The 12831-nt window shown below is 37.5% G+C and overlaps 2 protein-coding genes across 2 annotated transcripts; both read right to left on the bottom strand.

The window, feature by feature from the left end:
- Positions 1–1565: 1565 nt before the first annotated feature.
- On the bottom strand, positions 1566–2492 carry LOC122105148 (olfactory receptor 4C45-like). Its single transcript, XM_042676287.1, has one exon. The coding sequence runs from the start codon at positions 2484–2486 to the stop codon at positions 1566–1568; it is 921 nt and encodes a 306-aa protein (XP_042532221.1). The 5' UTR covers positions 2487–2492.
- An 8813-nt stretch (positions 2493–11305) lies between these two features.
- Positions 11306–12232, bottom strand: LOC122105115 (olfactory receptor 4C45-like). The gene has a single exon (XM_042676234.1). It carries the CDS (start codon positions 12224–12226, stop codon positions 11306–11308), a length of 921 nt encoding a protein of 306 aa, XP_042532168.1. The 5' UTR covers positions 12227–12232.
- Positions 12233–12831: the final 599 nt, after the last annotated feature.

The following is a 12831-nucleotide window of genomic DNA, read 5'->3' on the forward strand; positions in this document are numbered from 1 at the left end:
TGTGAAAATATTGTGGGAATGCTTTCTTCTTATGATTGTGTTAAGGAAGAAGTATTATATGACTATAACATAAGACTTGAGGTGGGAATGTTTTGCAAACTTCTCAAAGGAAGATGTTTTCTATTGGTACAAAAGGAAAACATATGTAAACCTCTCAAACTTGAGAAACTTGAGAGTATATGTCATTCAGTGCACTTGTTGAAGACATCCCATGCCGTTCTACAGTCCGTCCAAATGTAGTTGCTTTTTCTCTTTAAAAAACAAAAACTCAATTTTGTCTGCTGTGGTGATAATGAAAAGTGCCCAGAATTTTGTTAATTGGTTTCACATCTGCAGTTAAGACAACAATTGTTCGTTCCCGTCTTGGGGGCTTTCCTTATAAAAATATTAAAAATTACATTTAATGAATGCTTTGCTAAGAACATGAATATAAACTGGATTTGGCCCATATTTCTCCTTCTTATAATTTGAAAAAAAAGTAAACCCTGCATGGACCTCTGAAATAGCATTTGAACTTCTGCAATATTTGTGTCTTAATGACTTTTCTAGTACATCCTTACATGTGCTCTCAATAAAAATTGTGTCCATCAATACACAGGTGGGTCACTGTGCAATATTTAGCTATACAACGATTTGAATCCAATGCTTTGTGGCAACCTGACTAGAAGTAGAAGACACTATCTAAAAGAAGTAAGTCAAGCAAAGAAAGACAAATGCTGCATTTTCTTACTCATTGAAAAAAACCAAAATAATAATTTGATCTCATAAAAGTTGAAAATTCAATTTTGGTTTGAGAAAGTTAAGAAGGATATAAGAAGATGAATAGAGGTATATTGTGATATTGGGCCTCAAAATGCATTTCCATAGGAAAAGAAGTACTAATGCTATACAGTAGAATAATTCATGAATATTTATTTTGTATTAAATAATAGAATAGAGGAGATTAAAGATATCTGATACAGAAATTATAGATGTTAAAGGAGATAGATTAAACACATATCTTAGTGTGTAGTCTGTAAATAATTATGATTATTATTTTAAATAAAAATTTGAACCAGTAATTTGGTGGGGGGATGGAGGAATTGGGGATTTGGGGAAGGAAGAGGTGGTAGGGGTAAAACAAAGGAGGAGGTAACAATGCTCGATAGGAAATGTAATCATTACCTTGCTTATGTAACTGTAACCCCTCTGTACAACCTTTTTACAATTAAAAAACATACAAAAAAATTGGGCCCGGCCCTGGTGGCTCAGGCCTGTAATCCTAGCTACTCAGGAGATGGAGATCTGAGGATCGCCATTCAAAGTCAGTCCTGGCAGGAAAGTGCGTGAGACTCTTATCTCCAATATACCACTCAAAAACAGGAAGTGGCACTGTGGCTCAAGTGGTAGAGTGCTCACCTTGAGCTGAAGAGCTGAGGGACAGCATCCCAGGCTCAGAGTTCAAGCCCCATTACTGACAAAAAAAAATGAGGCAGAGAAGATCCTTATTTTAATTTTAATCAATATTTGGGAGATTGAGTTTCTATAAGACATCATTACCTTTCTAAATACATAAATCTTGAGATTTAAATATGATCAGCTTTCATTATTTGACTCCAGAGCTTCTTCATAGCTTTTTTCACCTCCTCATTCCTGAGGGTGTAGATTAAAGGGTTCAACATAGGTGTGATTAGGGTGCAAAACACAGTCACAGGTTTGTCAGCAGGGAAGGAGACCATGGGCCTGAGGTACAGGTAGGAACAAGGTACAAAGAATAAGATGACCACAGTGATGTGAGAGGCACAGGTGGACAGGGCTTTGCGACGCCCCTCAGAACTGTGATTCCTCAGGGAGTACAGGATGTTCACATAGGAAGCCAGCAGCATCAAAAATGTGAGCAAACAGAGTGAACCACTGTTGGCAGTGATCAGAGGCCCCAAAGCGTGAGTGTCAGTGCAGGCCAACTTCAGCAGTGGTATTAAATCACACATGAAGTGGTCAATGACATTGGGGCCACAGAAAGGCAACTGAGCAATAAACATAACCTGTATCCCTCCATGAATAAACCCCAATACTCCAGCTGCCCCCACCAGGAAAGAGCACACAGGGCGGCTCATGATGGTGGCATAGTGCAACGGTTTGCAGATGGCCACATAGCGGTCAAAGGCCATGGCAATGAGCAAGATGATCTCTGCTGCAGCAAAGAAGTGTTCAGCAAAGAGCTGTGTCATGCAGCCATTGAAGGATATGGTGTTCTTCTGAGATACCAAGTCCAGGATCATTTTGGGAGCAATGGAAGTAGAGTATAGAGCATCTATAAGGGACAAGTATGACAGGAAAAAGTACATGGGGCACCCCAGGGCTGGGCTGATGAAGATGGTGACTGAGATGAATGTGTTGCCTGCCAGTGTGACCAAATAGATGATTAAACACACAGCAAACAAGAGCTTCTGGAGTTCAGGGTCTTGGGTGAGGCCCAGCAGGATGAATTCTGTCACATTGTTCATGGTTTGTATTAACTCATCTTTGGTGTTGTGTGTATGGTCATCTAAAAACAAATAGTACTTCTTAGTGATGTGATGTTGAATTAAATATAAGAATAGTTTGTCATCTTTTTCTTTCTTCTCTTTGAAATCAATGGAATTACAGTTTTACTTACCTCTTCCATTGGTCAGATTATGGTAAGGTATACTACCAGGATATTAATTTACTCCTAGTTTATTTTACTGGAATATTGATACTATCTTAAAATTTGCACAGTAAAGTTTAGTTTCTCTCATAAATATTGACTGCGGCTCACTTCCAAGCTTTCCTGCTTGCTCAAAACAAATCTCCATAATGGTATAATTTCCTTTTTGTAGACTGGTAGTCAGTATCATTCACATTAAATATTTTTTTTTTTTTTTTTACCGGTTGTGGGGACCTGAACTCTGGGCCTGGGCGCTGTCCCTCAGCTCTTCAGCTCAAGGCTAGCGCTCTACCACTTGTGCCATATTGCCACTTCCAGCTTTTTCTGCTTATGTGGTGCTGAGGAATCGAACTCAGGGCCTCAGGCATGCAAGGCAAGCGCTCTACCACTGAGCTACCTTCCCAGCCCATCACATTAAATATTTTGATGCTAAAATCATCTATTCTCTATGTCCAATTTTAGTTATGTAAAACACAAATTTCTATCCAAGTCATTTATTTTTAGAAGTCTTACTAAATCTAAAGTAGTTCTGTGCTCTGTGACTTATTCTTCCTCTGTGTCATATGAAAACATGCACCCTATCTGTCAACCTGTAACCTTATTTAAAGGATTTGTTTTTTCCCTTTCCCTCCACAAATTATACCAACATCAAATACAGTGAAAGCAGGGGTTATACCGTGGGTGAGGGACATACAAATCAACAAAGATATCATCTTATAAATATGTTAAAAACAATCGCATGATTAAAAAAAAATTTGGATACAGATCTTAGGGCTCATTTCCCTAATATCAACTTATCTGTCCTTTTCTGCCTGACTCAAACATATACTAGTTATTGCAAATAAGGGAAACCATGGGATCTATGTTTCTTTGGCCCTGGCTTACTTCACTTAATATAATTTTTTCCAAGTCTTTCCATTTTCTAACAAATGGGGCAATGTCATTCTTTCTGATGGAGGCATAGAATTCCATTACCACATTTTCTTGGTCCATTCATCTACTGAGGGGCATCTGGGTTGGTTCCATATCTTAGCTATGGTAAATAATGCTGCAATAAACATAGTCGTGCTGGTAGCTTTAGTGTGGTCTTGTTTGTGATCATTTGGGTAAATGCCCAAAAGTGGTATTGTTGGGTCATAGGGAAGCTCTATGTCGAGGCTTTTGAGGAACTCATTATGTCGAAAAATAACTTTACAACTTTGGTGGGGGATGGAGGGGTTGGAAGGAGAATTCTGTGTGGGGGGCGGGAGAGAATGGGAAGGGATTGGAAGGGGAAACAAAGGAGGAGGCTACAATGCTTGGTAAGTAATGTACTTGTTATCTTGCCCTTGTAATTGTAACCTCTCTGTACAGTATTTTCAATATAATAAATAAAATAAAAGTATGAGTCTGAAAAAAGAAAACATACAGCCTAGACATATGGCTGCAGATGCAGTTTCTTTCTTTGTGAATGATACGACCTAGAGCTATTAAAGTTAACCGAGTGTTGATGTTATGTCTGTCTCTGTGTTACCTTATGTCATATTTCTTTCTTTCCTCCCTTGCATAGGGACATGCGAGTACTACAGAATTCCTGTGAATTTTTCATAGATAAATTTCCTTGCAATTTAACTATGAATAGCTATAGAATTATGCTTTGGCTTAGACAAATACTTCTATTCACATTTCACTAATAGAATTAAATGAAACATTAGTCTATCCTAGATATCCTACTGACAAGATATAGATATTAGGAGAAGGCTAAGATAAAGTGACTTTTCCCGTTAGCATAATTCAGTAATTTAAAAGGCATTATTAGTTTTCTCTGTGAACTGGTCCAAATATTTCCTGTACAAAAATATGTAATTTTTTAATGATCCCGATGTGGGTATAAAGAGCATAATCTTTTTTGTTTTTTTTTTGTCATCTATTTTTGGGCCTGAACTCGGCCTGGGCGCTGTCCCTTAGCTCTTCAGCTCAAGGTTCGCGCTCTATCACTTGAGCCACAGTACCACTTCCAGCTTTTTCTGCTTATGTGGTGCTGAGGAATTGAAGCCAGGGCCTTCATGCATGCAAGGCAAGCACTCTACCACTGAGCCAGGTTCCCAGCCCCATAATCATTTCTAATATATATATTTATTGTAAAAATACTGTACAAAGGGGTTACAGTTACAAGAGTAAGGTAATGAGCACATGAGCATTGTTCCCCACTTCCTTGTTATTTTCCCTATCATGCCTTCCCTTACCACCTCCAATCTTCTCCCTCCTGGAAAAAAATATATTAAGTGAAATAAGCCAGGCCCATAATAATTTTTATTCTCTCTTTCTGTTTTCTGCTTCTTTCCCCAAACCTCTAAATCTAAAGTCAAACCACATAGCATATAATTTCCCAAAGATAATTTCAGGGTAGAAGTTAAGAAGTCTGGAATAAGATCTTTGATTTCCAGGATATTTTATTCTCTGAGTTGTTTTCTTTCTATTTTATCTTTTAAACAGTATAGCTGTTGCTAGTCATTTTAAAAAAAATTTATTGTGAAAATACTGTACAGAGGGGTTACAATTACATGGGCAAGATAATGAGTCCATTTCTTATAGGCAATTTATCCTTATCCTTTGTTTTCTCTTCCCATCCTTTCCCATCCTACTCCCCACCCAATTCTCCTCCCCCACAAAGTTGTAAAGTTTGTTTTTCCACATAACGACTTGTAATCTCATTGTTGCAGTGGACCCACCTGTATCCCTATTTAAACGATTTGTTTTTTTCCCTTCCTTGAACCCTAAGATATGTATTCAAATGTTTTTTCTTTCAGGTGATTGTTTCTAACACATTTATAAGATTATTTCTTTGTTGCTTTGCATGTCCCTCCTACATGGTATAACCCCCTGCTTTCACTGTATTTGAGGTTGGTATAATTTGTTCTAGTAATTAAAAAAAATTTCCCTATACAAAAAATGTTGTAGAGGTGATGTACAGAGAGGTTACAACTACACAAGTCAGGTAATGAGTACATTTGTTTTTGAACAGTTTAATCCCCTACTTATTTTCTCCCTGGTTTTCCCTTGCAAACTTCCCTCCCCCTAGGTTGTATAGTTCATTTCCCACAGAGTGTCTAGTGAGTTTCACTGCTGAATTGGTTCACCTTTTTCCCTACTATTTCTGTGCTTCCCCTTTCTACTCCTCAAATAAGATAAACACCTACAAGACAAAAGGTACAGAAATAAAAAAACAACAAGAGAAGGGAATTAACCAAAGAAAAATGGAAAGACGAAGAAAGAATGAGTAGGCTGTATGTTTTCCCTCACTTGTAATAATTACAATGTGCCTATAAATCTACAAGTAAACCCAATGGATAGTTAAAGACAAATAATTACACCTGGACATGATTACTTAAACAGCAATCTAAGCATTCACACAGTGAGAATAGAGGAGGATATTCTTAGGAAAGGATCACAAGGGCTCAATAGGTATGTGCGAATGATCACATAAAATGATGCTTTTCAAAATGAGCTCCAAGAAATGGAAGCTGGTCATTCTTAATGGATTAAATTCACAAATTCTATCATCACAATGACAGCATGAAAATCACCAAAAGGCACCCCCCTTTCAGGCTACTACAAATTGAAATGTATAGAATCAGTATGTGTAATAAGACATAAGTAAGTTTTACTGAAATATATGTAAAAAATAGCAAGTCATTTTAGCAGCATCTGATTTGGAAAATTTAGATAATGTTTTCTGTGCATATTTACATGTTAGCATGTCTAAATTCATTTTCATAGTAAGGTTACTCAGATTGAAGCTATATCTGTAACTCTAAAATTGCCTCAGAAAAAGTATATTGCTTAAATATGTTTGCAAAGTTTTGAAAAAGATACAGTTTTAACTGACCTGGGTGGAGTTGATCATGCAATTTTCTGTTGTTAGACTGAATGCTGTTTTTTGGTTTCTTCTCCTTTGGCTAAATGCATTAAGTCCATGAGATTCAATGTAGGCACTGGAAACAGTATCTCCTTAGATAATTCTTCAACTTGTACATTTTTGCTCCTGTAGTTCTCACTGTCAGTCAAGGTTCCCACACAAAATGTGCTGTTTCAGCTAGCGACCTTGGAGAATTCTAGGCTTTAATTTGAACACTTTTCTGTTTTCTTACCAAGGTCTAAGAAAGTCATCTATCTTTCTGTGTATGTATGTATGTATGTATGTATGTATGTATGTATGTGTCTATCTAATAGTAAGCCAAATTAAAAAATGCAAAATCTCTATATAACCAATTCAGAAAACAATGTATTTAAGTATAACATGTATAAATAAATGAAATTGACTTTGTTGAATTCTGTTCCTTAATCAATTTTGCCAAACATTGTTTTCTTAAGGCACACAGAAATTCAAGATCTCCTTTCAAAACCCACTAACTAAACTCGAGTTGTGTCTCCTAAATACATCTTCATCTTGTTCCATGGCTCTGCTTGTGTCCTGTGTACATTGATCTTTATTCCTTGACTCTTGAGAAATGCTTAATTATACTTTACAGAGTGAGGGATTTGGTCATCCTTTGACCCCTCAATCCTCTTTGGAGGATTACTAATTATTTGTACTGAAATAATCACGAAGACAATAATCAGTGTCTGTCACTTTTCCCAATTGGCACACATACATGTTATTAGTGATTAGTTCAAGATCTGCAGTTGATATGAGGTTAATGCAGTACTTTGGTTCTAGTTTAGGATGTAAGTTGCATACTTTTGAAAACTTTTTCATGTTTATGAACATTGTTCAACCTGACTTAGGAACAAGTGTGGTTTTAAGTGTAGTTTAAAGATGTCTCATACAGACAAGATGGGTGTTCTAGAGAGTGGAAATACCATAATTCAAGCTTTTGTGGCTAATTACCCTGGTCAATTGTGAAAATGATCTTCTTATTGGCAACTGAGGGATTTTGTGGGAGAACTCTAAGCGACCAAAGTTTGGATAATTTAAATGTCATATCAACGTTTTCAATGTGATAATTTGGATGGCATATTTTCCTGGTTAACTTAGGGGCCTATTGTTTTTTCTATACTGCACAAAAGGAGAATGATTATACATAGAGTTAGACACTATTGAGAAAATGACACTCAGCACACAGCCATGAACAATATGCCCAAAGTTTGAGAAAAACACTTTGGATGGAGATTTTATGATCTCATTTATTTCAGCTTCTGTAGCGTTGAAGAACTAGGCACAACTTCTTCTTTTTTTCTTTTTGGGTCTGGTTGGAGCGTGAACTCTGGGTCTGGGCACTGTCCCTCAGCTCTTCAGCTCAAGGCTAACGCTCTACCACTTGAGCCACAGCACCACTTCTGTTTTTTTCTTTTTGCTTATGTGGTGCTGAGGAATCGAACCCAGGGCTGCAGGCGTGCAAGGCAAAAGCTCTACCACGAGCCACTTTCCCAGCCCCTAGGCACAACTTCTAATGCAATCACTTTTCTCTTCTTGCCCTTCTTCTTCCTTCATTTTCTGTCTTCTTCCTCTTTCTTTTCTTCTTCCTCTCTCCTTCCTCCTTTTTCTTCTTTTTTGTCTTGAAAACAGTCTTTTCCTTTAATCCAAATTGACACAATCCTGAAATTTTTGGACCCCAAAGAAAGGTCAATATCTGTCTTGGGTATTCTCAGGTTATTCTTCAGCTTTGTTTTCAACAAACTATCTCATAGTCATCCTCTCCCTTGTAACTATTGTTAGCATATATTGATTGTATAAGAAAATGAGTTTTATTAAGGCATTTATTAAGTAGAATCTTATATACTAATGTGCTGTGATCACATTTATGCTTCAATGAACTCTTCCTTCTTGGTAATTGGATTTATCAATCCTTGTTCTTGACTCCTGAGCTACTGGAGTTCTAGTAACCAAGTCCTGCCTGTACTTAGGTCTTGAGGCATTTCCCTTCAGTTTCCCTTATAGTAGGCTCGAACTTACAGGTCTTATATGTAGTTATTTGATGAAGTCTTAACTGGTTTTGTACAGATTCCTAGTCTGAATTTTCTTCAAGTGGATTTTGGGTTTTCCTAGCACCATAGGCTTTTGGCATTCTTGTGGAAAGGCAAATAACTGGCAGTGAGGGCTAATCTTTTCAAATCCATTGTTTATGCTTGTGATTTTGTGCCAACATTATATTATGTTAAATTATTTTGTCACTAGGACTGTATTCTATTTTGAAGTCAGTTATTAAGATACTTCTAGCATTGCTCTTTCTCTTTTCATCAAGATTGCTTAACCATTTTAAATCTTTTGTGTCTACATAGGGTGTTTTTTTTTGATATTTTTCTGTGTTTCTGTGAAGAATATGCTTTGTGGTATTAATTGGCATCATATTAAATCAGTAGATGAGCTTGGTTGAAGAATATGTTTGTGGCATTGATTAGGATCATATTAAATCAGTAGATAACCTTGGTAGTATAGTCATTTTCAGAGTAATAATGTTTTGCTCCACCATCAAGAGCAGTGTTTCTATGTTTAATGTCTTTTAATTTTCTTTGATGGTTTATACTTTTTAGTTTTTGCTTATTGTCATGTTTCTATCTAGTTGCTTTAATTACTTTGGCTCCAATGCATTGAACTCTCCTTTTTTTTTTTTTTTTTTTTTTTGCTGTTCATGGGGTCTGAACTCTGGGTCTGGGCGCTGTCCCTCAGCTCTTCAGCTCAAGATTAGCACTCTACCACTTGAGCCACAGTGCCACTTTCCGCTTTTTTGCTTATGTGGTGCTGAGGAATTGAACCCAGGGCCTCATGAGTACAAGGCAAGCTCTCGATAACTGAGCCACCTTCCCAGCCCCTGAACTTTCCAGTCCTAGGGATGAGTTCAGAGCCTGGGTGCTGTCCTTGAACTTTTTGCCTAAGGCTAGTATTCTACCACTGGAACCACAGCTCCATTTGTAGCTTTTAATGGCTAGTTGGAGGTAAGAGTCTCATTGAGCTTTCCTGGCCTTGCTAGCTTTGAACTGTGTTCCTCAGATCTAGCATCATCAGGAGCTAGGACTGCAGGTAGGAACCACCGGTAACCAGTAGTATATGGTTTGGTGCAGAGGTCATTGGAAAAGTAAATTTTTGTGAAAATATTGTGGGAATGCTTTCTTCTTATGATTGTGTTAAGGAAGAAGTATTATATGACTATAACATAAGACTTGAGGTGGGAATGTTTTGCAAACTTCTCAAAGGAAGATGTTTTCTATTGGTACAAAAGGAAAACATATGTAAACCTCTCAAACTTGAGAAACTTGAGAGTATATGTCATTCAGTGCACTTGTTGAAGACATCCCATGCCGTTCTACAGTCCGTCCAAATGTAGTTGCTTTTTCTCTTTAAAAAACAAAAACTCAATTTTGTCTGCTGTGGTGATAATGAAAAGTGCCCAGAATTTTGTTAATTGGTTTCACATCTGCAGTTAAGACTACAATTGTTCGTTCCCGTCTTGGGGGCTTTCCTTATAAAAATATTAAAAATTACATTTAATGAATGCTTTGCTAAGAACATGAATATAAACTGGATTTGGCCCATATTTCTCCTTCTTATAATTTGAAAAAAAAGTAAACCCTGCATGGACCTCTGAAATAGCATTTGAACTTCTGCAATATTTGTGTCTTAATGACTTTTCTAGTACATCCTTACATGTGCTCTCAATAAAAATTGTGTCCATCAATACACAGGTGGGTCAAGAAAATTTGGTATGTTTACACTGTGCAATATTTAGCTATACAACCATTTGAATCCAATGTTTTGTGGCAACCTGACTGGAAGTAGAATACACTATCTAAAGGAAGTAAGTCAAGCAAAGAAAGACAAATGCTGCATTTTCTTACTCATTGAAAAAAACCAAAATAATAATTTGATCTCATAAAAGTTGAAAATTCAATTTTGGTTTGAGAAAGTTAAGAAGGATATAAGAAGATGAATAGAGGTATATTGTGATATTGGGCATCAAAATGCATTTCCAAAGGAAAAAAGTACTAATGTTGTACAGCAGAATAATGAATGAAAAAATATTTTGTATTCAATAACAGAGTAGAGGAGATTAAAGATTCCCGATACAGAAATTATAGATGTTAAAGGAGATAGATTAAACACATATCATTCTGTGTAGTCTGTAAATAATTATAATTTTATTTCAAATAAAAATTGGGCCAGTGCCTTGGTGGGCTGAAGGAGGAGTTGGAGAGGTGGGGAAGGAAGAGATGTTGGGGGAAAAACAAAGGAGGAGGTAACAATGCTCATTGGAAATGTAATCATTACCTTGCTTATGTAACTGTAACCCCTCTGTACAACATTTTTACAATAATAAAAGTACAAAAAAATTGGGCCTGGCCTGGTGGCTCATGCCTGTAATCCTAGCTACTCAAGAGGTGAAGATCTGAGGATTGCTATTCAAAGTCAGCTCCGGCAGGAAAGACCGTGAGGCTTTTATCTCCAATAAACCACCTGAAAGATGGAAGAGGCACTGTGGCTCCAGTGGTAGAGTGCTCACCTTGAGCTGAAGAGCTGAGGGACAGCATCCCAGGCTCAGAGTTCAAGCCCCATTACTGACAAAAAAAATGAGGCATACAAGATTATAATTTTAATCAATATTTGGGAGATTGAGTTTCTATAAGACATTATTACATTTCTAAATACAAAAATCATGAGATTTAAATATGATCAGCTTTCATTATTTGACTCCAGAGCTTCTTCATAGCTTTTTTCACCTCCTCATTCCTGAGGGTGTAGATTAAAGGGTTCAACATAGGTGTGATTAGGGTGCAAAACACAGTCACAGGTTTGTCAGCAGGGAAGGAGACCATGGGCCTGAGGTACAGGTAGGAACAAGGTACAAAGAATAAGATGACCACAGTGATGTGAGAGGCACAGGTGGACAGGGCTTTGCGACGCCCCTCAGAACTGTGATTCCTCAGGGAGTACAGGATGTTCACATAGGAAGCCAGCAGCATAGAAAAAATGAGCAAACACAGTGAGCCACTGTTGGCAGCAATCAGAGGCCCCAATGCATGAGTGTCGGTGCAGGCCAACTTCAGCAGTGGTATTAAATCACACATGAAGTGGTCAATGACATTGGGGCCACAGAAAGGCAACTGAGCAATAAACATAACCTGTATCCCTCCATGAATAAACCCCAATACTCCAGCTGCCCCCACCAGGAAAGAGCACACAGGGCGGCTCATGATGGTGGCGTAGTGCAACGGTTTGCAGATGGCCACATAGCGGTCAAAGGCCATGGCAATGAGCAAGATGATCTCTGCTGCAGCAAAGAAGTGTTCAGCAAAGAGCTGTGTCATGCAGCCATTGAAGGATATGGTGTTCTTCTGAGATACCAAGTCCAGGATCATTTTGGGAGCAATGGAAGTAGAGTATAGAGCATCTATAAGAGACAAGTAGGACAGGAAAAAGTACATGGGGCACCCCAGGGCTGGGCTGATGAAGATGGTGACTGAGATGAATGTGTTGCCTGCCAGTGTGACCAAATAGATGATTAAACACACAGCAAACAAGAGCTTCTGGAGTTCAGGGTCTTGGGTGAGGCCCAGCAGGATGAATTCTGTCACATTGTTCATGATTTGTATTAATGTATATTGGTTTTTGTGTTTTTGGTTCACCTGAAAATAAATAGTACTTCTCTGTGATGTGAGTTTGAAGTCAGTAAACAAAATACTTTGTCACCTGTTTCATTCTGTCTTTGAAGCTGGTAGAGCTACAGTTTTCCTCACTTATGCCATTTGATAGATTGTTGTAAAGTTAATATGTTCTGATTCATTTTAATTAAATATTGAAAATATCTTAGAGGTAACACATACATCAATGTGCCTTTAGGCTTATGGATTGGGCTCTCCTTGCTAACTTTTTTTCCTTTCTCAATTTTCCTTCTCAATTTTGGCTTAATTATATCATTTGGAATGGCAGCCAATGTCATAAGTATCGATTACTTTGAAGTAATAATAACTTTTATGGCCAATTACAGAATTCTCTCTTGTCATCTGTTATGTATCTAAAATGTAGTGTTCAGTGTTGCTAAAGGTCCAGTGGCTTTGTTTGATGATGATACTTCCTTTCTCTCTCATGAAAACACACGCTTGTGTAAATGAAGTTACCGTTGGGGGTTCTTCCCTTTTGAGGCCAAGAAACTCTTGTTATTAAAAGTTACTGGTTACAACTCTTAACT

This window comes from Dipodomys spectabilis, unplaced genomic scaffold (genome assembly GCF_019054845.1).
Source record: "Dipodomys spectabilis isolate Male_0828 unplaced genomic scaffold, ASM1905484v1 ptg000030l, whole genome shotgun sequence".
Lineage (NCBI taxonomy): Eukaryota > Metazoa > Chordata > Mammalia > Rodentia > Heteromyidae > Dipodomys > Dipodomys spectabilis.

Bases quoted from the DNA above. Each gene is read 5' to 3' on its own strand.
- LOC122105148 (XM_042676287.1), bottom strand. From the start codon at position 2,486: ATGAACAATGTGACAGAATTCATCCTGCTGGGCCTCACCCAAGACCCT.
- LOC122105115 (XM_042676234.1), bottom strand. From the start codon at position 12,226: ATGAACAATGTGACAGAATTCATCCTGCTGGGCCTCACCCAAGACCCT.